This window comes from Uranotaenia lowii, chromosome 2 (assembly GCF_029784155.1).
Source record: "Uranotaenia lowii strain MFRU-FL chromosome 2, ASM2978415v1, whole genome shotgun sequence".
Lineage (NCBI taxonomy): Eukaryota > Metazoa > Arthropoda > Insecta > Diptera > Culicidae > Uranotaenia > Uranotaenia lowii.
Genome location: NC_073692.1, coordinates 358,007,209 through 358,033,992, shown reverse-complemented (window position 1 = coordinate 358,033,992; position 26,784 = coordinate 358,007,209). Strand labels below are relative to the sequence as shown.

General features: G+C 35.7%; 1 protein-coding gene across 4 annotated transcripts in view; it reads right to left on the bottom strand.

The window, feature by feature from the left end:
* Positions 1-26,784, bottom strand: part of LOC129747538 (RNA-binding protein fusilli-like) — a 317,363-nt gene that overhangs the window by 65,487 nt on the left and 225,092 nt on the right. For all 4 annotated transcript variants that reach the window (XM_055741809.1, XM_055741813.1, XM_055741811.1 and 1 more), the window contains exons 5-6: positions 10,784-10,873; positions 7,161-7,215 (exon numbers count right to left, since the gene is read on the bottom strand). In XM_055741809.1, the coding sequence (XP_055597784.1) occupies positions 7,161-7,215; positions 10,784-10,873 (145 nt within the window). The remainder of the gene's footprint in view (positions 1-7,160; positions 7,216-10,783; positions 10,874-26,784) is intronic.

Below are 26,784 nucleotides of genomic sequence, written 5' to 3'. Positions count from 1 at the left end.
TGGTTCCAATCCGCTTGGGCGGAGAACGCGATTGGTAATGAGCAACAACCTCTAGCCGAGCTGGAGCAGTTACTGTTACAGTACAGTCAGTCATACATTCATCAGCTCATTTAGAACTTTCCCAAACATCTCACTCTCGTTACACTTGCTCGTTATTACACTCGGCTGCCATCCATCCGTTTTTCCACCAACCAATAATACCGGACTGAACGATTGTTGTCGTTGCTGAACCATATCTCAATCATGTGCGGTGCGCGCGGTAATGTAGAGACTTTGGGTTGGCTTGGGTAATAACAAAAGTACCACACGACACGATTATCGCCGCTCAGCTCAGCTTGGCTCAGTTCAATTCAGGCCTCAGGTCCAAATCACTTATTCGTTCCTGTAGCCTGACAGACGAACGAGTGTTGACTTTTCCCGGGGCGATGCGATGTGTGTTATTGTTATTATGTGGCTGGCTGCTTTATGGATTTGACGACAGCATGGCAGCAGCAACAACAACAACGGTGAAGGCGCGATGCGCTATACGCAGACGCATAGCTTGCAGCTCTTCTCTAACAACAACAACTGAATCAACTTGGGATGGCTCGACGGCAGCCTGCAGCAGCAGAGATCGTGCGCTGCAGTTGAATTATAGAGATAATGGTATTTCAGTAGGACGCTTTTGGGAAAGTGGCTCCTCTTGGAAGTTCATTCTTGCAGTGCGATTTTTCGCAACATCTTGCCAAAACCCTTTCCTAGACTCTGAGGAGTGACAATTAATGTATGAGCAATAAAAACTTGTTGGCACCCCAAAATTGTCCCGTGTCGTCCACGATCTCTGAACAACGCGTCATCAACATTACTGAAAGATATTTGATTTAATTTAAGACAAAGACTTTATATACATTGGATAAATTAAAGTTAAAACAATATCTAAGTAAATGAATAGGGGAAATAAGGACAAAACGAGCACCTAAAGCTTACGCGTTGCTCCGTCCCTGAAATTTTTACCCGTTGAAGTTCGTGGAGTGTCAATTTGACACTCCCGACTAAAACCAATACATCTCTATTGTTTCCCGACCGATTTTTACAAAATTTATAAAAACCTCGTAAAGTAACTCAAATAAGTTTGTCAAACAATATTCAGCTACAACATTTAAGTTTTCCGTTATTCAAAGTCCAAGAAAAAAAAAATCGAAAAAACATGCTTCTGGAAAAAGACTGTAGATCAACAGTAGATGAGTTAGGTTTCCAAAACTATGAATTCTGTTAAAATCGGCTGAGAAACAAGAGAGATATAGCGGTTTTAGCGAGGAGTCTGATCAGGGTTTTTTCACTGGGCTTTCAGGGAGCGTTCATAAAAAAAAGTAATGATGCAAAATTCAGGATTTCAAGAATTCATTGAGATACACCTGGGATGCACCCGAATAAATTTACAAGGCGCCCAATAACCAATAGTGTCATATTGACACTGATTAGGGTTAAACAGAAAAATAAAGTAAAAACTTGAGACATCATTGATAAGTACACCCATAGAAGAGGTTGCAAAAATCCAATGCCTATTGAGCAAATCTCTGTGCCAATAATGCGCTGAAATGTGCACTGTGCCGAAGATGATATGTTTGAAAAACCGTAACTGGCATAAGGACTCGGCTCCCAACTAAAATTATGCATGACCACTACATTGAAGCGAAACAAGAAAAAGATTTTATGGGATTTCCTTCCTATTGGATAATTCATCCCAGAAACAAGAAAATAAAAATATAAAACACAGCGCCCGTAGGGAGAGTCGAACTCAAATCACCAACTAGATCGTCTTGCCAGTCCGACATCCTAACCAGTGTACTATTTGAGCTTCATACAGGACGAGGGATATTTGTCATAGGCTTTCTGCCGCCGAACAATCACAAAAAAAACGCACGACGGTGGCTTCCCGGCGTTTGGCCGCCTTTCAAGGTAGTCCTTTGTCTTGCGATGGTAACGGGAAAGGGAACGGGAGTGAAGGCAAAGGGAAACCCATTGAATGAGAACTGTGCTTTGCTTACTGCCTGCTATTACATACACACGCTACATATACACAGCTGCTAAAGCCGGGCAGCTTTGCCGGTGAATTGAAGGAATGTTTTTGTTGTTGCTTTTGCTACATACAAACGCACAGCTTAGCCGTGGTTGTTTGCCGGTTGATTGAATTGAAGCAATGTTTTTTTTGTTGCTTTTACTGCATACACACGCACAGCTTGGCCGTGGTTGTTTGCCGGTGGATTGAAGGGATTGAATTAGAAGGATGTTTTTGTTGTTGCTTTTGCTACATTCACACGCACAGTGCTCGGTTCGCTGGCTGCCTGGTGTTGGCCGGTATTTGTTTCCATCCTTCTTCGTCTTATCATGCGATAGGGAAGGACGTGAAATCGTTTTTATTTTGTTTCTTTCAGACATACGCAATTCGGTTGACTTGGGAGGTTAATGCCGGTGGGAGCAAATCGAATCAGCACCGTTCGCGTTATCTTCTTGTACCAATGATGCTATGTAATTGACTACACGCCATTGGCACAGAGGCTGAATTTTGGGTGTATGTAATGTAATGTAAGTATGTGATGTACTGTAGTGTAGTGGGATGTAAGAGACTTGAAAAATATGAAAAGTATCAAAAAAAACCTGATCAAACTACTGAAAAATTGAGTACAGTAAACACTAGCTAATTCGACGGTTTGCCGATGTACGGAGTAAGATGATCCCAAAGCTGACGTTTTGTTCGACTTCAATACTTTTACTCAAAATGTAGAGGAAACTTTCTACAGGCGTGGAAAAAATTTCAAATACAGACAAATCTTGATTTTAAGCATGAGTTTAATACGTCTGATTTCTGAATTAAAGTTTATGTAGGGGACATAAGGGCATAATGGCCATCTTCAGTGTTCGGCATCGCTAACAGAAAAAATAGCGCCGCTAGTTAAATCGCTAATTCAGTCAAAGTTAGCGATCCCTAATTAAAACCGCTAAATGTACTGAAAAATTTATCGCTTAAACTTAAAGCGCTAATCGCTAACGAAAATACAAATATAGTTGATTCAAAGTTCTAACAACAACATAAAGTGACAATTATCGATAGCATGAATCATGGCTGCATCTTATTTCTTAAGGCCGATGACATAGTGAATACGATGCGATGCGATGCGGTGAATGCGATTCAATGCGGTGAACCACATTTGATGAAAATGTATGTGAATCGCTTAAACCTGACATACTCAACGCGGCGAAGGAGATGTCAATTTGTTCCGCCGCTCGAGTTCGCATAGGCTGCGTCCGTAAATTTTCCGCCAATTCGCATCGCATCGCACTCACTATGTCATCGGCCTAAGTTTCAAATACTTTACGCAGTCCAGATTGTTTTTTTTTGGTTTCAGTCCGATGCTAAATCATTAACCAGTTTTCATCATTTTATAATTTGTGTGATAGAAATGTATGAATCCAATGATAGGAGCATTTCCAAACGCACATCTTCAACGACAAAAAATCGAAGGCAGAATCAACTGTTTGATGACAAGTAACCAGAGATAATTTGGGGTCATTTTCGGATTTCTCAAACTATAAGGTTCAAAAACCTTTCTTTTAGTTCGAAACTTATTCATGATTTTTTTGGGTTTGATTGACCTGCCTTCAATTCCATTCAATCATTTTAATTTTTGATTTTTGCGTTCAAAACGATTTTTCTCAAACTAATATTAACCAAACATTATAACCGGTTTCTTGGAAGGCTAAAATACAATTTGAATCTGCTATTGGTGTATTTTGATTTAAAAAACATTGAATCAAGCGTTTTATTTCTTGATTTTTGTTAAAAAATTCCTCGGTTTTGTCTAAACTTGCCAGGAGTCCGGGTTTCGGGTTTAAAATTTTGATATCTAATGCCCAGATTTTTGCAGGTTTTAAGATTAAATGGCACGGATATGCCCGGCCCTGTTACGTGCCGAAAAAAATCTGGCAACCGTGAGTTTGAAAAAAATACATATATGGGAGTTTCAGTGGCGGTTTTCAGTTAGCGGAACCAAAAAATAGCAGAACTTTTGAATTCGCTAGATCAGTCAAAATCTAGCGGCAAAATTAAACCGCTAACAAAAAGCGGACTAATTAGCGATTAGCGGATTAGCGCTTTAGTGCCGAATACTGGCCATCTTAAGAAGGATGCAAATTTAACCATAGAAAAAAGCCTTAATTTGTGAGATACTTTACTGTTTCGTGTTCCGACACTTACAAAGTATATTTTCTAACGGGCTAAAATTTGAAAAAGTAGATAAAACGTGCAAAAATACATTTTAAATTTTGAAATGAGAACACCCAATGGGGCAGTATAAGCACCTTTAATAGGGGGAAAATGGGGAAAAATCAATCAACATTACCAATCTAATCATGTTTTGTAATTCAAAGTAAGAAATCTTAATTTTATACTGGCTTAAAAAACAGTAATTTTGGAAATCAATTCAAAATTCAAAAATTCTGTGAAATCTGTAAATATTTCAAAATTCTGTGTTCTGTGACACAGATTCTGTGATGATTTTTTTTTCTAAATTCTCTGAAATTGCAGATTTTTCTGTGATTTCGGCAACCTTGGTATATTGGCGTAAACTTCGTAGAGTCTGCTACACTCTGTTTATCCATTCAATTTTGCAAAGATTATCGATATCTGAAGCAACCAAAGCGTTTCGCACTATTATTCTGCACTTAGCGTGCTTTGACGTTTTTTGAATGTTCTTTATGCGAAAGTTTTTTTGTCAGAAGTCGTTCATACTCATGCTCTTTTTTGAGGACTCAAACGAGGCTCAAATTAACTACTGTGGTTTCAGGTAACCTGTTTTAGAGTGATATGAGCTTTTCAATGCATTTTAAGCGAATTTGAGGTGTTTAGGGCGTACAATATCTACCGAAACTTGCTTATTCACCATCTTATCAGATTAAATCGCGCCTTAAAATGGATAAACTAATAATGAAATCCTTAGTTCCAACGGCATTTACAGGAAATCGAACCCTTATTGCCTTGTAAGAAGACTGAACAGTTTTCTAATCAGACACATTAAGGACCGTAGAGGAATCTATGCCCGAAAACACCAAAATAACATTCTCTATCTCAGAAACGACTGGACCAATTTCTACAAATCTAATATCTTTGAGTGAAAGTGTCACATTTATGTAGAATAAAGTTTCATTATGAACGTTATCACATTTGAGATATAATCCTCAGTAAAGCGCACTCGCGTCAACTCGCGTCACTCACGAAATATCTCGTATTTGGTCCGCAATGTGTTAAGTTAATGGATTCTCTTCGAGTAAACATCAAGTTTCATTGAGATCCTATATGTATGTGTTCTTTCATTAAGAGAGCGTACTTTATTTTGTCCATGCGAAAACTGACTTTGACTACAACACCACCCACGAATCAGACTCTACTCCAATAATGCACTTCCTTGGAGGTGGAATTATCGATAGAAGATTCTATGCCGGACCGGCATTAAAAAGCTTTCTAACTGGCATTGTGCCTGAATGAAACGAAATAAAACAAATCTAATATCCTATCACAAGACAAAACTATTAGCAAGCAAGGATATTGTCGAATGATACCGCGCGCTGTGTGTGTAGTATGTATACCGACATTAGAAAAATACATTATCCAACCGACGGTAAAAAAACTGGGAATCCGGGGGCTAGCCCTTCAAATGGTAGATTAGGATGTGGAGAACAAACTTTTGTAGGGCGCCAAAGAAAAATCATGTTTAGAAGTTCCGCAAACGCGTTTTTTGTAAATAGTCCACTTTTTAAAGATTTGATTTTTTTTTTAAATCTGCGTCCTAAAATTTTTACAAAATTAATAAAATTTATATATTTTTTATTTTTTTATTAAAGACTACACCTGAAAAATAAAAAATTAACCAATTTGTATAAAATTTAAAATTAGCAAGCTATTTTCTAAAAAAAAAGGTTTTTTTTGTCCAATTTTTTTTTAAATTTTACTGATCAAAATGTGTACCTAGCGTAAAATTTAATTAACCCAATAAAAGATGCGGATTTTTGTGCACTTAAATTTTGATGAACTAAGTATGTTGTTTGTACCATCGTGTGAAGAGCTAATTACGGTTCAACGCTTATTAAAAACCACAACTTAGGATATTTTTTATTTAATTTATAACATTCGTCTTAATTAATACCTACTTCAAAATCAAAACATTTGCAAAAAAAGATTGAAGTTTTTTATGCTTCTTCAGAACACAATTGCTCAGAATTCTTTTTTACTCTTGAGATTCAGTGCAACCCCTTACCGTTATCAAATTTAGCTCAAATTTTGACTATGGCCTTCTGATGATTCCCTTAAATCATCTAAGTCTTTGTAAATGTTTTGATTTCAAGTAGGTATTCATAAAGACGAATTTGATCATTCAAATAAGGAATATATAATAAGGATTGAACAATAAACAGCTCTTCACATGATGATACAAACAAAATACTTGGTTCAGCAAAGTCTAAGTGCACAAACATCCGCATCTTTTTATGACATTGGTAATGAAAAAATTCTACGCTAGGTACACATTTTGGTCAGTTGAATAAAAAAATTTTAAACAAAAAATTTTTTTCTAGCAAATAGCTTGCTGATTTTTATTTTGAGAGACTATGACAATAAACCTTCGTTTGCTAACCGACTAAGATGGAGCACTGGATAAGATATCGGACTGCCAAGTCGAGATGAGAATGTTGAAGAGAGTTCGATTCGCACTTTATTTTTTGGGATGAATTATCCAACATGTTGTCTTGTTTCGCTAAAACTGAAGTTAAAAAAGCTTCAAAGGCATGAAATTTATTTTTCTTTTTTGTGTCAGTTGAACTATTAGATTTTCATTTCTAACTCTTTCCACCCTATTCTACGGTACATATAAAAATAATCTGAAATATAAGCCCCATTAAACTAATTTAATAAAATCCAACCAATACCAAAATCACATAAATTACAGCGCTTTAAGTTGACAATTTTCATCATGTTCGATGAAAGACGAAGAGCGATCGTCACTTGGTTTTTAATGATGGGAACGAAAAACAAAAATTCATCGATGATTGATGAAAAATATTTGAAAAAAAATGCCCGGTTTTTGGTATTTGTTATTAAGACTAATGAATACGCTATCGATTGTACTTACCATATTCCAGGTTCTAAACTTGAGTTAATGATTTCATTTGCTTCGAATTTGTGACCTGAAAAGAAGAAAAAACAATAAATCTTCGATTGGAAATGAATATGTTGGAATAAAAAAAAACAAAAAAAACAAGAACTAAGGGGTGCAAAATTAAATCCATATGTCAGAATCAATCCGCAGTATCGGTATCGCACGGTTTGACCGAAGAACAACCAACTAAACCAACAAGTGTGCAGTACAATGTTGGTTAATTCAATTCGAGATGGGCAAAACAAACGCCAATTTATGCCCCAAGATGTATTAACATTACCAAGATCCGATGGATGGTTGGATGCAAAAAAATTAAATCAAGATGCATTAAACGAGCTCCCACCAGAACCACTAAAAGCTAAGAACAATTTGCCCACGGATACTTGAACTTGAGCTCGAACTAATGAGGATAGCGCATCAGGTGTGAATCGTTAAATGCTAATTGGAACCTGTCAACGCGATTTTGCGAGAAGAGGGTTTTTTTTTGCTACTTTTAACACGCACCACACCACCAGGTGTCAGCCAAAGCCAGTTAGTGCGGTTGGGTCATTGATAAAATTTCAGCAGTTCGGGAAATGTTTACCTTGACAGCTATTAATTAAGATGGTCCTCTTTAAAAGCAAAAAAACAAATCAACGTTGCACTTTACTGTCTACTAATAGGGTGACAGATTGTTAGACTGATAGATTAACTGACTGAGAGATTGATTGAAAGATTGACTGAATGACAGACTGGCTCACAAACTTATTGATAGACTGTTTGACAGACTGACTAACCGGCAGGATGACATTTTGACAGACATATTGACTGACAGACTGACTGACTGTCTGATTGACTGACTGACTGACTGACAGACTGACAGCCTGACAGACTGAGTGACTCACTGACAGACTGACTAACAGATCAATTGACAGACTGGCTGACTGATAGACTCATTGACCGATAGACTGACTAACAGACTGACTGACTGACAGATTGACTGAAAAATAGGCTGACAGACTGACAGACTAACAAACAGACTGACTGACAGATTCAATGGCAGACAACTGACAGACTTGCTGACAACGTGACTGACAGACTGACAGACAGTCTGACTGACAGACTAACTGACAGACTGACTAATAGACTGACAGACTGACAGACTGACAGACTGACAGACTGACACACTGACACACTGACACACTGACAGACTGACTGACTGACTGACAGACTGACTGACCGTGTGACTGACAGACTGACTCAAAGACTTACTGATAGACTGGCTGACTGACTGACAGACTGACTGGCAGACTGACTGACAGACTGACTGGAAGACTGACAGTATGACAGACTAGACAGACTGACAGACTGATAAACAGACTGACTGACAGACAGACTGATAGACTGACTGACAGACTGAATGACTGACAGACTGACAGACTGACAGACTGACAGACTGACAGACTGACAGACTGAGAGACTGACAGACTGACTGACAGACAAACTGACTCACAGACTTGCTTATAGACTGACTGACAGACTGACTGACAGATTGACTGACAGACAGACTGACAGACTTACTGACACACTGACTGACAGACTGACCAACAGACTGACCGACTGACTGATTGACTCAAGGACAGACTGACTGACTGACTGACTGATTGACAAACTGACTGACAGACTGACTGACAGACTGACTGACAGACTGACTGACAGACTGACTGACAGACTGACTGACAGACTGACTGACAGACTGACTGACAGACTGACTGACAGACTGACTGACAGACTGACTGACAGACTGACTGACAGACTGACTGATAGATTGACTAACAGACTGACTGACAGACTGACTGACAGACTGACTGACAGACTGACTGACAGACTGACTGACAGACTGACTGACAGACTGACTGACAGACTGACTGACAGACTGACTGACAGACTGACTGACAGACTGACTGACAGACTGACTGACAGACTGACTGACAGACTGACTGACAGACTGACTGAAAGACTGACTGAAAGACTGACTGAAAGACTGACTGACAGACTGACTGACAGACTGACTGACAGACTGACTGACAGACTGACTGACAGACTGACTGACAGACTGACTGACAGACTGACTGACAGACTGACTGACAGACTGACTGACAGACTGACTGACAGACTGACTGACAGACTGACTGACAGACTGACTGACAGACTGACTGACAGACTGACTGACAGACTGACTGACAGACTGACTGACAGACTGACTGACAGACTGACTGACAGACTGACTGACAGACTGACTGACAGACTGACTGACAGACTGACTGACAGACTGACTGACAGACTGACTGACAGACTGACTGACAGACTGACTGACAGACTGACTGACAGACTGACTGACAGACTGACTGACAGACTGACTGACAGACTGACTGACAGACTGACTGACAGACTGACTGACAGACTGACTGACTGACTGACTGACAGACTGACTGACAGACTGACTGACAGACTGACTGCCAGACTGACTGCCAGACTGACTGACAGACTGACTGACAGACTGACTGACAGACTGACTGACAGACTGACTGACAGACTGACTGACAGACTGACTGACAGACTGACTGACAGACTGACTGACAGACTGACTGACAGACTGACTGACAGACTGACTGACAGACTGACTGACAGACTGACTGACAGACTGACTGACAGACTGACTGACAGACTGACTGACAGACTGACTGACAGACTGACTGACAGACTGACTGACAGACTGACTGACAGACTGACTGACAGACTGACTGACAGACTGACTGACAGACTGACTGACAGACTGACTGACAGACTGACTGACAGACTGACTGACAGACTGACAGACTGACTGACAGACTGACTGACAGACTGACTGACAGACTGACTGACAGACTGACTGACAGACTGACTGACAGACTGACTGACAGACTGACTGACAGACTGACTGACAGACTGACTGACAGACTGACTGACAGACTGACTGACAGACTGACTGACAGACTGACTGACAGACTGACTGACAGACTGACTGACAGACTGACTGACAGACTGACTGACAGACTGACTGACAGACTGACTGACAGACTGACTGACAGACTGACTGACAGACTGACTGACAGACTGACTGACAGACTGACTGACAGACTGACTGACAGACTGACTGACAGACTGACTGACAGACTGACTGACAGACTGACTGACAGACTGACTGACAGACTGACTGACAGACTGACTGACAGACTGACTGACAGACTGACTGACAGACTGACTGACAGACTGACTGACAGACTGACTGACAGACTGACTGACAGACTGACTGACTGACAGACTGACTGACAGACTGACTGACAGACTGACTGACTGACAGACTGACTGACAGGCTGACTGACAGACTGACTGACAGACTGACTGACAGATTGACTGACAGACTGACTGACAGACTGACTGACTGACAGTAATGGTATGTAATCAACAATGTTAGTGGCCTCAGAAATGAGTCTGCTTTTTTCTTTTAGTAACTTTTTATCTTGGTTGTATCATTATTCTTTCAGAAAAAAAGAAAAATATATGAAAAAACTTACCTAACGATATCATGTGCTGGATGATGGTGACCATATCGCGAGCTTCCTTGGTGTAAAGATCTTTATCCATGTAGTCTGTCAGTTCCAGATCTGAAAACAAAAGGAAAACGTATACAAATAAGTTGCAATTAATCAACCGTTTCTCGATCTTAGAATGCAATGGTTAAACAATGACTCGAGATGATTACCCATTATAGAACAATCTTTTCCCCGACTGTTCGTTCGGTCAGAAATGTTAAAGATGAAAAAATGACTAATGAAACCTCAATGGCACCGATTTTGTCTCAATGCTCACGTACCGGAAAAAATTAACTTCTATGTCACACTATAATCCACACAAATTAAGTCATCTAGTTCGACGAAATTTGCCAAACGGCTATTCGCGTGGGGCTGAAGGGTTTTAAATTATGGAACAGCATAAAAACAGATTCGTCACCGATCAACAAACCGAAGTCGCGACGCAGATTTATGCCCTACCAAACGTTGGCGTCGCCCTTGCAAAAACAAAACAAAAAATCTCTCTTGTAGTAATTTGACTCCAGATTAAGACTTCGTATTGCTGCAAAACACGCGTTCCATTAATTGGGAAACCAGTGACAAATTTGTTGGTCTTTTTTCTGTTTTCCTCGTCATTAAACTTAATTTTAACACACCCTAAAACCGAAAGAAAAACTACACAGTTTGACCCCACCGTTCAAAAAACAAACAAACGCAACTAAATTGAATCACACCGCGGATTTACGACGATGATGCACTTGAATCACCGAACTGCTGCGTTTATTTAAATTGTAAGCTGTGCTTTCCAATTGATATTTGACCGCGCCGCGTCGCGCCACTTGTTCATGACTTGTGACAGATGATTGAATCAGATTTGTAAGAGTTCAGACTGGCGCGAAGGCAACTCAACAAGTGTTTCTTCCATTTGGATGCGTTTCAAACAATGATGACTGCGTTTGTTGCAGCCCTAGGTTGGATATACGCCTCTGAATTGCTCCAGGCGTACAGACGTCCGTCGTCGCTCATCGTCAGTCACTTGTTGTGAATGCGGGTGATGGAAAAAGAATTTGCTGACGGAATCAGCTTGAGGTCGGAATTCCTAAGGAAAGTGACTCCCATGTTCAGATTCTGAAATCTAATTATAGGTTGTGATTTAAGTGAGTAATCTTAACGTCAAACAAGCAGGAAAATCTAACCACTTTCAAATTTTGAATCTGAAATTTGAGCTCTAAAATTTGAATCTGAAATCTGTATCTGAAATCTGAAATCTGAGTCTGAAATCTGAGTCTGTAATCTGAATCTGAAATCTGAATCTGAAATCTGAATCTGAAATCTGAATCTGAAATCTGAATCTGAAATCCGAATCTGAAATCTGAATCTGAAATCTGAATCTGAAATCTGAATCTGAAATCTGAATCTGAAATCTGAATCTGAAATCTGAATCTGAAATCTGAATCTGAAATCTGAATCTGAAATCTGAATCTGAAATCTGAATCTGAAATCTGAATCTGAAATCTGAATCTGAAATCTGAATCTGAAATCTGAATCTGAAATCTGAATCTGAAATCTGAATCTGAAATCTGAATCTGAAATCTGAATCTGAAATCTGAATCTGAAATCTGAATCTGAAATCTGAATCTGAAATCTGAATCTGAAATCTGAATCTGAAATCTGAATCTGAATCTGAAATCTGAATCTGAAATCTGAATCTGAAATCTGAATCTGAAATTTGAATCTGAATCTGAAATCTGAAATCTGAATCTGAAATCTGAATCTGAATCGTAAATCTGAATCTGAAATCTGAATCTGAAATTTGAATCTGAAATCTGAATCTGAAATCTGAATCTGAAATCTGAATCTGAAATCTGAATCTGAAATCTGAATCTGAAATCTGAATCTGAAATCTAAATCTGAAACCTGAATCTGAAATCTGAATCTGGAATATAAATCTGAAATCTGAATTGAAAATCTGAATCTGAAATATGAATCTTGAATCAGAATCTGAAATCTGAATCTAAATTTTTTTTAAATAAAATATCGTGTTTTTGCTTACTTTTACTTCCAAAAGTTTTTAATTATCGTTTTAGAATTTTGAAGTTTTACCAACAATGATCCTAAAAACGAAACCATTTCAAAGTTTTCCAAAATGAAGCACTAAACAATCATCAGAATTTCTCTGGATATCCAACTGCAAATGCTGTGATGATTCAAGCCGACAGAATAGGATCGTGTTACATTGAGATTTAGTTACACTTTAAATTTTTCAATTATTTATTAAGAAAAAGAAAAAAAAAATCATATTTAAAAAGTAATTAAAATCATGGAATTTTTTACAATGATTATCGAAATTTTAAATTTTTTCAAACATTTTTTCAACAAAATCTAAAAATTTTGAATTGTGTCCTAATCGTGTGGCAGTTCATTTGTCAAATTAGTGTCACTTGAAACGGTTAGAGGGGGGGAAACTGAGAGAATGATACCGAGAACAAATAAAGGCACACACAAATCTGAACACTTGAGACTTATTTACTGGGACTTGTTGTGTGTGATTTACGGCTTTACTAGCTGAGGCGAGTGACGATTAAAACAGACTAGAGTTCTACTGTTAGAATCTTTGATTAAATATTTATTCTAATGATCGAATCATTTGAACACATTTTTTTTGAAAACTAAAAAAAGGTTTTTTGATTTACATCGTAAACTAGACTTGAGTCATTTCACTCTTTAAAAAAAACTTTAAAGTAGGTATTATTGCAAATACTCTCAGTTTATATCTGTTGAAATAATTGGCTGAAAGATTATTATGAGAAGAAGAAGTAATAAAAAAAATTAAAGGACAACGTTACACCACCTAAAGGTTGTAAAAGATCAGCTTTCTGTCAGTCAAGTTTGTGGCATTACACTGAATGACATCAACTGGCCAGGTATGAATGGGTGGCTTTATTAATCGCTTGTTTTGGAGCTCACTCTGTGGAGGGAGAGCCGCATTATGGCTTGGCGCTGTTGTGGTTGCTTTCTCTCATTTGAATGAAAATGTTCTCGACAGAAAAACGAATGCTCAAAGCGCTGAACTGATAGATAGCGGCCACTAGTGGAACTATTCTGTTATAGACCGTACGGGGTTGAAAAGTTGACTACAAAACGATGCAAAACGAACCATCGAAATGGTTTTAATTATTTGAAAACTTGTTTCGTGAAAGGAAATACTGGGATCTTCTATGTTTTTTTTGTTTCAATTTATAGATTAAAATTTATGAAGAAAAAAAACCTATTTCAAAATAACTTAAAATGTTGATCGAGTGAACCAGTTTTTATCGGAATTATTTTCGAGTGCACAAGCATTTTACTGACTAATAGAACTTTTCGGGAAAAGATGACCTATAAGTAAAAGGAAGATTACTCAATAATGCTTAATATCTTCTGGTTCTGTGTAAACTTAGAAAATCTCAAGAGAGAAAGGTGCTATGTATAAATAAAAAACTTAGAAAGTGGTCCCAAAAAATTCCAATTCTCGCGTGAGCATTCATTACGTCGTATGGGACAAAATGTAAACAAAATGTATTATTACAAAAAAACAAAAAAAAAACAGAAACTAGTCGTTTTTTTCCATTTAGAATATTTGTTTTCTGGATAACTTATTATACGCTAAAGCTAATTTTTGACGGTCGCCATAAAAGCAGCGGTTGTACAAAGCATCGAAATAATTGCTATATTGGAACAAACCTCGTTTCATCCCTTCTAGTAATTTTATAAAATTAATGTTGAATATGAAAAAAAAGAGAAAACCATGTCTCTGAAATTTTCTCGTGAATATTTTCTCACAACTGTGTAATAATTACGTTATGTTCTGTTTACTTTTTTACAGATTCTAGTTATATATTTATTATAGCAACTTTACCGGATTTAATTGAAAATCGAAACTATCAATTTTTGTGAGGATATTTTGTATAGGGTGGCCCATTATGTCCAAACACGATTTTGATACAACCCTGCTCATTCCGGATGACATTTTAACAGCTGATTTCTGCTGCGAATTGTTGTTTACAGTTCAACTTGAAGGTCGGTGTATCGTTAGCTCCAGTTTTCATAATTTTCGCGAGAACAAAATTTCGCTGAGTCAATTAGCGAAAATGAAAGAAGTAAGCATTGGAGCGGCCCAAAATTCGTTTCGGTAGTTTGGAGAGTAAACCAGCTTCGTGGACCAAAAAAAAGATCGAAAGACGAAACTTTGGACCGGAAAGTCATGCGTACTTACGCCAGTAAGAAGACGGCTTCAGTTCGGAGTCAAAATTGGGGCAGTCTAATCCGTAAGCATGATCTCCAGTATTGTTTTGAGTTGATTTGGTATCAGTTCAGTACTCAAAGTAAACGATGGCTTGATACCAATAAGATCGTACCGAATGAGATGAATCCGGCAAATTGTGCTCAACCGATACTGACTGAAACTTCCCAGCAAACATTTAAGAGGGTATATCGCAGGAACAACAGAACTTTTCAAACAAATATACCAAGTGAAAAGATTGTATTAAACTTACCAAAATAGCATATAGCTAAATACATCGAGCATAAAATATTTGGACCACTAGCGGGGAGATGTTTTGAAAATGTTCGTAATGGTTTCGTTCATGCAAGTTATCCAGAAAAACAAAGTGTTGAGTTTTTTTCGAATACACTTTTTAGTTTTCAAGTTTTTGGTTGGCGCTTCGACTTTGGGTTTTAATTTTGATGGTTTCTTCTAAATTATCAGATATTTTTTTGAAAACTGCAATATAGTTATGTAAGTTATGATGATTATACATTTTGCAACCTGTTCAAAACCGTCGACTTTGAACTTTATCTTCAATTTGTTTCGTGAATTTCAATTGCAAGTTTTGATAGAGATTTTAGACTGTGAATTCTCAGCTGAAACTGAATTAAAGTACATTCTTAGTTAGATTTAATATTGAACATACATGGTTGGTTTTCTCGTGTACACAGATGTCCAATACACGGTTCGAAATATCTAGACGAAACAAGAACAGATTGGATAAAATCTTCAGCTAGCTTTTTGCCACTCTTTTCTTCGAAATAATACAACTTCACAGTGGATTTTCTTGACTCAATACAAACTTTTTCTTGTCTTGTTAAGATCTTTCAAACATAAAATTACTTGATCCCAAAAAGTGTTAAGACATTTGAGACATTTCATGCTACGACACTCTATAGTCCTATAACGTTCACGAATTGAAACTAATTTTAAATTCTAAATTTCAATTTGAAATTTAATAATAGCTTAGCTTAGCTTAGTTAACTACTCATATCCACCTTCAATCATTGAACTTGAAGTGCTTAGATACTTCATTCATTTAAAACTTCAGTTAACATATTTTATTAGACTTTGTTCAACTTACGCACTTCAAATTTCATGATCCTAGATTTTTCTTAAGGAAACTCCTATATCCATCTTTGAGGTAGTGATAAAAAATTTAAAAGTAAAGTAAAAAATTGTGTTAACATTATCTTTTAACTAACTTGTTTTTCTAATTCTTGTTCCTGATACTCTAATGTGTTTTCAAAACGACCCTTTAGATTGAAGATACTTTCATCAAACTACAAAGAATATTTATAAAGAGACCAATTTAAATTTTTAATTTAATAATGTATTTAAACTTGACTCACAAAAAGTCTATCTCGTCTTTAAAATTCAATTCTATTGAAGTGTATCTAAACAAGTTCATTCATTACTTTATGACCTATCACTTAGATAAAAAAAAATCGTGTATATTATTACAAATTTTATGCGGATATAAAATATTCCTCAAGAAACCAATTTCAGCCTCTATTTTCTTTATGTTTCTTGCTTTACTGAATGCTCAACTGCTTATTCAGAAAAGTTTTGATAAATTACACGAGGCCACAAAATTCACATTTTTCTGAGGTGAAATGAATTTGAAAGCTAATTTTGATTCATTTTGATGCCCTGATATTTTTGAAAATAAAACGAAAATGATTTTTTTGAAAATAAAACTATTGACGAAAATTATGCAAAACGTTTGAACATTACAAAAAATTTTGAAGTAAAGATTGTAATCAACTTTCCTCAAGACCTTAAACAATTTTGAATTCAGCGAAAAAGTTATAAAAATTTTCTTTTTTTTCTGTTTCTAATTCTGTAAAACAACGAATTTAACGAGTTTTTAAAGAAATAATAATTAGATTGAATTAAAGACAATTTTAAACAATCTTGTTATATAAAAAATAAAATCTTTGTTTTTACTAACTTTCATTAGACATTATGTCTAAACTACTTGTATTTCCAAATTAAAAAAAATGCTTTTTTACTTTTAAAACTTTTTTAGCTCATTTATCATCATCATCAACAAAATATTATTCCTTTATTCGATAAAGTGTAACAAAAAAATTCAGTATCAGTTTTTTTTTTTCAGGGAGATTTATTAGTGCATCAATTAACAATGATTGATTTCACTCAAAACTGATTAATTTTCGAGCTTGTAAACTTCATCTCACCAAATCGAGGACTGAAAGACAACTTAAGATGAAAGACTCGAGTTCCCAAATCTACCTTATCAATCGTTAAAACACCAAAATGTTGCCTCTTGAATAATAAATTAAATTCTATCATTCGTTTTCGAAATACTTAGACGTTTTTATTGAAAAAAATACTGTCAAATGAATTGAAAAAGTTTAAATGACTTAAACTTAACTTTTTCATCTTCTATTATATTTTAATTTATGAAGAGTTTAATCATTGGGATTTTGTTGGTTAATTCAATGTATCAACCTTATCGGTGAAAGTTATGTTCTTTAAGTAGGAGCATTTCAAGATTATGACAATTAGTGGCGGATAGAATGATAGAAAAAAATGAATAGTTATTGAAAATGATGTCATTGGAAATAACCACGTGCCATCAATTTGTTCTTAGTGGAACAAATTTTCAAAAACATAATTTTGAAATGTGTTTACTAAAAGAGCATTGCTTTTACCGATAGATGAAAATTAAATTTTCAAATAAATTTACCGAATTTTAAAGTCAAACTAATTAAGTTTTTTTTAAATATCTTTTATAAGTTTGTCTTTGTATTTCAACTTTGAATATTAGTGCTCTGCAAACGTGATTATCTTGGAGGAATTTAAATCTAATTTTTCATAAGAAAAACTCGTTACTTGCTTTAATCCTTTCCAGGACTACATATCCCAAGTATCACACAAAAGTAGAATAGGTTTTATTATTTTTTCAAGGAGTTTTATAAGTGATATATAATACTGTTTACTATTTTAAAATATATTTATTGAAAACCTATTCACAACTTTTCTTCATGATAGCTACAAGCGTCTTATATAGTCAATATGAGAACCAGCAATAAATTTGTATGATTTCTTTTTTATTTGGCTCTTTGTGCGAGCTATAAAACATTTTTATACCTGAAAACATAAACCATTTGAAAAAGTCATGAAACACCTGCATACAAACCTGTTTTGATCTATAAAAGCCTTTTTAAATTATTTCGTAGCACTCGTCTTCTTATATGGTCTTTACAAGAAGCTTCAGTTTTATAAATGTACCTTAATGACTGATTGTGGCCTCTTTGAAACGTTTATATGGAAGAAAATTCTTCTATAGGCCAAAATAAACTTATTAGTGGTATTTCGCCAAATAAAGGGTTTATAAAAGAATGTTATGCAGTTATCGACCAAAATGTCAACAACAGGATGTTTTTCGACAGCAAAAGAAGAAACAGTTGTTTTCGCATTTGTCAAGACAACAACGGATGAAATTGACACCGTCGCACAGTGGGGCAGACCTGACCAATCGATGGTCAAAACCTCATAACTTTTTTAAATAAAATCCTACTGGTTTGCAGTCTTCTGAAAAGTTGTTCATCTGATCGAAATTTTTAATTTGATGTAATTTTTTTTTCATCTGGATGTTGTAAAATTTGATTTAGATAACTTTGTATAGAAGATTTTCCTTATCAACTTGAAGGCTACTCAGTCGATCGGCGTGAAAATGATCATGCAAGGGGTTTTAGGACCGTTAATAAGTTAAATGATGCTTTAAGATCCCTCCCCTCACAAGAATGGGGGGTCTCCATACAAATGTTACCTGAATATCTACAAAGCTCTTGAATAAATAATGCAAATGGACCCAAATTTGTCAAGAAAGAAATGCATGTTATTTTAACGCTAGTTTGAGACCAATCTCTTTTCTGGAAGAAGAAAATTTCATAGAAATGGTACCAAATTTCTACATTTCAAAAAACTAACCAAGCAACCACAAAAAACATAACAACTGGTAGAAACCCGACAAGGAACAAACAAGCAAATTGAACCAAATTTAACCGAATTTGAGCTCTGAGGATTTCGGGGTACGACAAACCGTTTATTATGATGGCTTAAAACTCATTCCATCTATGAAACGAATGCTTCTAAACAAATTAAAAATGAAAATATGAACGGAATTTTGTTCTTAGTGTCATGTCAGTGTGATCAGTGGTAATAGAACAAATAAGTTCAGATAATGAAGCCATAAACTCATATTGGTACCTTATATAAGTGGCAAATGGATCAAGTAGGCTGTTACTCAATATGACAGCAAAAAACATGGTTGCATTGTTCTTTTTTTAATATCCAAACATTCAGTGTGTAAAAATTTATATTTTTTTTTTTTTGAGTTAAACTTTAAAATCTCTACATTTTAAAGAAAAAAAATGTTGAATAAAAGTTAGTTTACAGATAGGTACTAAACATCTGACCAAAATGGATTTGAGAAGGTTATAGAAAGTTCATATTCCAAAGAATCTTATCTATTTGTCTGTAGATAAATATAACTTTAAAAAACCGAAAAAGTATTATCAAACTAAGAAGAAAATAAATTTATAAAAAAAGTTAAATTTAAAAATTTCAAATTCGATTGAGTTCAAGTTTTTCTTGCAAAAACCATTATCAAAAGCAATTCCAGAAGTACGAAAACTGTCCAAAAACATGTTTCACCAAAACGAGAATAACTTTTGAATAGGCAAAAAGTGGCAACTACTTTTTGTTTTGTTGGATAGCTGAGACTTCCATTTAAATGTTCGAGTAGAAATGAGAGTGGGGTAACGTGGGGTAACATGTTTTCCAGATGTCCCAATATGATGAAAATTCGTAATTTTTTAACATTATACGTTTATGCTCGTAAAAAAAAATTACGATTTTTTTTTCAATTCTTCAACCTCAAATAAATAAATTTAATATTATTCTTAACACATCCATGTTAATTTTTTTTTATTTCTTCAAGAAATAAAATTTTAGTGGAGTATTGAAAATATTTTTTTGTTTTTGCGATAAAATCCAACAGCATCAAACCCCAACTTCACCTACATAGATAATTGTATAAAACAACGAATTTTAAGTTTTGTTTCACAGATTTGTGATCGGTGTAATGTCCAGTTTCTGAAAAGCATAAATTTATGATGAATTTTTGAAATTTACAAAAAGGGGTTTTGGTCAAGCTTTCATAGGTCCTGCCCCACTGTGCGTCGCTCGTCAGAAAAAAGCTGCTCAAGATGAATTATCCACTAGAAATGTACGGCACACTGGAATTTTACTTTTTCCGCGATAATTGAAGTTTTCGTAAAAATAATCGATGAAGCCTCGATGACGTCTCTCAAGAACATTAGAATATAGTGATTTTTTAAGTGAATAAAAATTTCTTTGAATGATTCGAAAAGTTGTTTTCAATTAATTTTATAAGAACAACAAAGGACAAAAATCATCACTTCCATCATCAGGAACGGCATGCTGCATATTTGATTACCTGCTGAAAGAGCGCAGTGTTGTTGTGGAATTTCAGGAGCAAAATATTTTGTTTGTTACGGGCCTCAATAAATTTAAATTTTTTTAAGATATCAATAGGAAAATGATCTGTAAAATGTGCTTTAAGAAAAACATACATGTAACATAGTGAAGGAATTTTCAACTCAATAAAAATTTTACGCAAATGCTTTAGAAAATTTCATTTGGTTATCCATTCCTCTATCGCCAACATTATTTGAATCGGAAAGGTTTAATTAGATATATATTGTTTTTTTGAAGAATATTTTGAGAAGCCTCAAAACTTTTTGGGTTTATAAGATTCACCAAAATGCCTCAAAGAAACACATCAAGCCTAAAGTAGTTTTGTAGGAAAGACTCACAGAATGCTATAAAACTTTGTCGGTTTATAGAATCGGTATTCAAGCTTTTACACACTTTAATAAGACTTAAAAGTTATGTAAAAGTGTATTAGTTCGATAAGTTATTTTACAAGAACAGAATCGTTTTGTAAGTCCATAACGACTATTATTAATTTCTATATTAGCCCAATTTTCATAACAAATAATGATGTCTTTCTATTTTAGAAAGTAAAACTTATCTTGTTCATAGTTTTATAAGCTTTGACATCATTATGGCTGATATAATGTAGAAAAATTGTCCACCATCCACACAATAGATTAAAAAGTTGAAAACGATATTCTTTCAATCTTATTTATCGGATTTTTATTCTTTAAAAGTACGAATATCAGCAGGCCCTTAATTTTTCTCAAATTTTCTCATACATATTTGCAGTAAATTTGAAAGGGCTAGTGAATGAACAACTCTTAACGAAAATTCAAGACGAGAAAATAAAATTGATTTATTAAATAAAGTGATGATAAACTGGTTTTAGCTTTGTGTTTTGTATTATTTTTATATTTGTTTCGAACGAGATTCATTTGTTTTAAAATTAATTGCCAGGATCCTCATTAGGGAGCAGAATTATTTGTAGAGGAAATTTATATAATAAAGCGGAATTTATAAAGAATTTTTGAATTGAATTTGGCATATCATGGTTTTATAATTTGCTCTACAGAACCTACTGCAGAAGGGCCTTTTTGTGCTATTAAGCGTTGTATTGCAGTTTTATTGATCCTAAAATAACCAGACGCGGTTTTATAGCGTTAATTTATAGTTGGTTTGGAGTCCCTTAGAAAAATTAAATTGTTACTTGGGATTTCAACTGACGGCGACAAAATATACAGAGCTTGAAACTTTGAACTATAACTGCGCTTGAAAATGTATGAATGTTTCGCTTATTTTTATTATCTTGATTAATCATTTTTTTTGCTATTCGATTATGATCTTTTAATTAATCAATGGAAAATGCGAAAAAATTTCAAAAAATAATCGAAGGGAGAAATAATCAAAGTTTGAAATAGTTTATGTAAATTTCGAAAAGAAAAAACCAAAAATCCGAAAGATTACAAGACCAAAAAACAAATTGTGGAAGGTGTAAGTTATTTCACCTTTTGAATTCTTAATTTAATTAACTAAATTTAAAGTTAATTAAAAAAATACTTGATTTAAAGGTTTTGTATAATGGTATAGTATGCAATAATGTTGCATACAAGCTTTCGTGCAATTAATTCCAATTTATTTGTTTTTCGCATTGTTTGCTATTCACATCCCCCCTCCCCCACCCGCCCCACAATGTTCCAACTTCGAGTGACAAAAGAAGGATTTCATATTTGTTCCGGCCTGAATAAATACATAAATACAGGTCGGACTCGATTCTACGTAGACTCGATTATACGTGGTACGAATATCCGTGTGTTTTGACTCGATTATCCATAAAAAAAATTTTTTTTTTTGATTATATTTATATTCAAAGTTAATTTAAAAAAACCAATTATTTGGATCTCATTTTAAAGTGAATGTTTGCAACTAAATAACGAAAAGTTTTTCCACAAATATTAAATTTACGCTTGATGTTCAAGATTTTTCACGCAATTTCCACAACTTCGATTGTTTCTATAAAAACAAACGATTTTGCTCTGTCCGAGTGATAATGGTTAGAAAACCTTTCAACGCCGAGGTATCGTAATTAATTTCATCGCTTTTAATATCATATCGATTAGTGGATCCACATTTGACGAAGAAATTTTTTTTATGAAAATATATAATCGCCATTATAGAATGAAATATCACTATTGAGATTCAACACTCATAATTTTTTCATCATTCATCACACAAATCTGAACGTCTTTTTCTTGAAAGGTGGTGTTCCGTCGAAATCTGTCTGTCTGAATGGCAATTTCCTTAATAATGTTTGAGTAACTCAAAGCGACTATTGCATTTGCATTTGAAGGACTCCTCCTATCTTTTCCAGAAATTTAACAGCAGGCTGCCATTTTTCTCAATAGGATAAACAAAATTACGCTAGGAGTTTAGATGCGAAGCAAAGAGTTTTTTTTTTCAATAAAATTAAATGAACTGTATTTCAAAAGCTAAAAGCTTATCACTTATGTGAGCGGTCACATTATGAGGTTGACATAGCAATACATTTGTTGATGGTGTGGTTTTTATAATAATTAGTGAAAAACCACAACCACACAGTGAACACTTTTTAACCAAACAAGCTCCTAGCGTTACCGATGATTTACGGTTCACTTATACTTTCAATGTCATTGCTGACGAATTGTCAGGGAGGTTTTTTCTCTTGTTTCCCTTAAATGTAATAGTGTAAAAAAATGAATCTGTCTAGAAATTTCATTCGTAACCGACGGATGACGGCGACGACGACTAGCGAAAAAAAGTGAGTACCCAATTTGAACCATGACAACATTATCAATAAAACTGCGGCACGAATGGGCAATCTCATAATTTTATCAGCTGAGCTGTGTCTGGCTGGGTAGACTGGTCGCGCTTTGATGATGATGTTGTTGAGGATGTTGTGTTGAAGATACGATATGAAGAGGGTTGGTTGGGGAAAGAGGAGACTTTTAAAGCCATCTGAAAACTCATCGTAAGGTACTCGTTGACCATCATCAAAACTCCCTTTCCATCAGCTATTAAAACATTTGGAGCTCATAAATCACCATGAAAAGTTGAGGGGCTTTTTTGCGATCGCTCTCCCAATCTGTATCTATCTGAATCGTCATATCTGTACGATAGGTTGAAACACTGCCAGAGAGAGAAAAAGTCAACTTACGAATGAAATTACCTGGAAGCTATTATCCAATCAGTCGCACGCTCCAAGATAGGGCCACGTACTTATTATAGCTCTGGAAGACCTTTTCAAACTTCTTGATTCGAACAAATCACTCAACAGCAAAAGGCACTGCACTGAGATGGTAGAATCATTCGGTTACCTTTTTTGGGTTACACTAATGAGACTTATTGATTGATGCAAAACAAAACCTGCAAAAACCAATTCAAAGGTGATTAGAGCTCGTTAATAAACTGTCTCTCTGAAGATGGTACTTGACCCCGGTCAGAAGTCGGAACAAACATTGACGCCACTTAAACCGATTATCACCCATACGAGCAAATATTACTTTTGACAGAAAGGTAAATGAGCTATCAATCTTCTGGACATCGTCCGGATTCGACATCGAGGATAATCATTAGCAAGGGCTGATTGTTTCCTCTCTTTTTTTTCGGGGAGTCTTATCAACCCGAAACCAATTTGATTGTCGAAAATGTGCAACGCAACCCATCGAAGAAGACAACCCCAAAATGTGCCAACTCATATGGTTAAATTCTTACCATATTTAAAACATAACGTGGATTAAATAACACAACCACCCCCACATTACTTAACCTTTGGCGCTATTTTACCTGGTGATAACCGGATTACTTTTATACCTCTGGGTGATAAAACAAACGGGCGCGTTTTATCAGCAGCGGGGAAACCGCGATTCGATGAATGGCAAACGAAACGCTTCTATTTGGCTTGACGCTACTATTCGTCTTTTGCTCGATATGGTTAAAAATAATCATCTATTGACATGGTCCGCCTTGGCAGCCATTTGTTGTTTGTGCAAGTCGCGACTGCAAATGCAAAATTTATGGATCATTAAGCAAAGTGATATCGGGCGGTGTTGCATAAGATTTGTTTCTTTATTTTGTCGATGCAGAAGCAACAACAACAAGAAAAAAGGCATGAACTTTTTGGAAATAAAAAAAACGAATTCTGAACTTGAACTGTGATTCTAAATGCTGATATCAGCCTGGAGGTCGAATTTTATTATGAGATTCCATCTGAAGTTTAAACCACAGATTATAGAATATAAGTCCTTTTTTCAATAACGGTTTCTCGCCAGAACATGACAGCTTATAGTAAGTTGATTTTAGAGTACTTCAACAATTTAAAGAATGAAGTTGAGCTTTAAGGTTGTTATCTAAAAGATAGATATGAGTTTTTTTTTGACCAGGTTAACGAATAAAGCCTGTTTCAGAAATTATAAGCACACCTTATGTAAACGGTCATTTTGAATCGAATTTTTTGGCTGGCTGCGTCCTTTTGTTTACACAGTTATGTACGTGATAACATAAAAAAAACATTTAATTTGTGATTACATTTCAAAATGCGTGGTCTTACTCCGGAGAAGAGAAAAAGTATCGTTCACAAGTGATGTACTCTGAGTAGAATCTTAATGAGAAAATTTGTCAAAGAAGAGGAGCGTCGGAGCGGTACGGACAGCTTCCTTAAAATATGGTGAACATTGTACATCTGAAGATGAACCGAGGAGTGGTCGAAAATCTGGTCCTGTAAGTCCTGCTTTTGACAAAAAGGTGAGGGATGCCTACAAACAGAAACCATCGGCTTCCATTCGGGATGTGCCAAGAAAAGTCGGGACTTCGACGTCTAACGTGATGCGTGCTAGAGAGCGATTTGGGCTCAAGACGTACCGGAAGGAGAAAAAACCTTAAAAAAAAACACAAATCAAGCCGCATCTGTCAAACCAAGAGCCCGGAAACTGTATGAATCAATATTTTGCAACAGTTCTGGGTGCATTATCATAGACGATGAAACGCATGTGAAATTGGACTATAAAACAGTTCCTTGGCCACAATACTTCACTGTAGGCAAGGACAAGGATATCCCCGACACGGAGAAGGTTATTTTCACCGAAAAAATTGTCAAGGATGTGCCCAGCTAACATGAAATCGTAATGAAAATGATAATCCAAATCCGATATTAAGACATTTTCGATACCCATCGTAAACAAGTTGGTATTTCGGGATTTTCTATCATTTATGTACGACAAGCTTTGCCCAAAAATAGTTGAGTCGGATAGCAGTTTAGTCAATTCGTAAATATGTCTCCAAAAGGTTAGGAATATGCTGATTCGACTATTACGATTTGAGTAAACTAATTTACGATAAATGGGCGGTCCTTTCTTCCTTTGACCGGTTCGTAAAAAAAAATCTCACCTATAGAGCTATAGCGTGGATCATGTCAAGTGATGAGTTGGCATCGTGGTAAGATACCGGACTGTAGACATGGAGGACTGGAGTTCAATTCTCGGTCGGGGAAGTTTTTTTTTCGTTTTACTCAACATACTTGGAATCGTTTATTTTGCTTTTCGTGGGGAAATCGAATCTTGTCATTGTAGATATATCGCCTCCACTTTTGTAGCTATATGCTATTTTGGTAAGTTTAATACAATCTTTTCATCTGGTATAATTGTGTGAATAATTTTGTTGTTCCTGGATATACCTTCATAAATGTTTGCTGGGATAGTGTGGCAAATAATATGCGAGTGTGGCAAAATATCTAGCCCCTAGGTCACATCGAAAACAATAAACACCCATAACTATATCAAGGAATGCCTCCAGAAGCGTTTATTGCCGATGATCAAGCAGGCTGATGGACCCGTCATATTTTGGCCCGATTTGGCATCATGTCATTATGTCAAAGACACACTAGGGTGGCGTTAGTGGCAGACCCGTATCGCAGAAACCTCGGATGGCAGTAATTGGGTAACCGATAAATCCAAACTGGCTTTGATATGGGTTACAGGAAGATACCCCATACAAGAGGTAATGTTTGCTGGAGAGGAAATTTTCGTGATAGCCAAGGTCAACGGGATCTTCGTCTGTAGCTGCTACGAACTGTGAGACTTGTCAGATTCGCAGACGACGTGGTTCTCCTGGCATCGGGCCCATCAACCGAAAAGGTCCAGCTACACGCCACAGTAGCTATTGAGAAGGTGGAAAG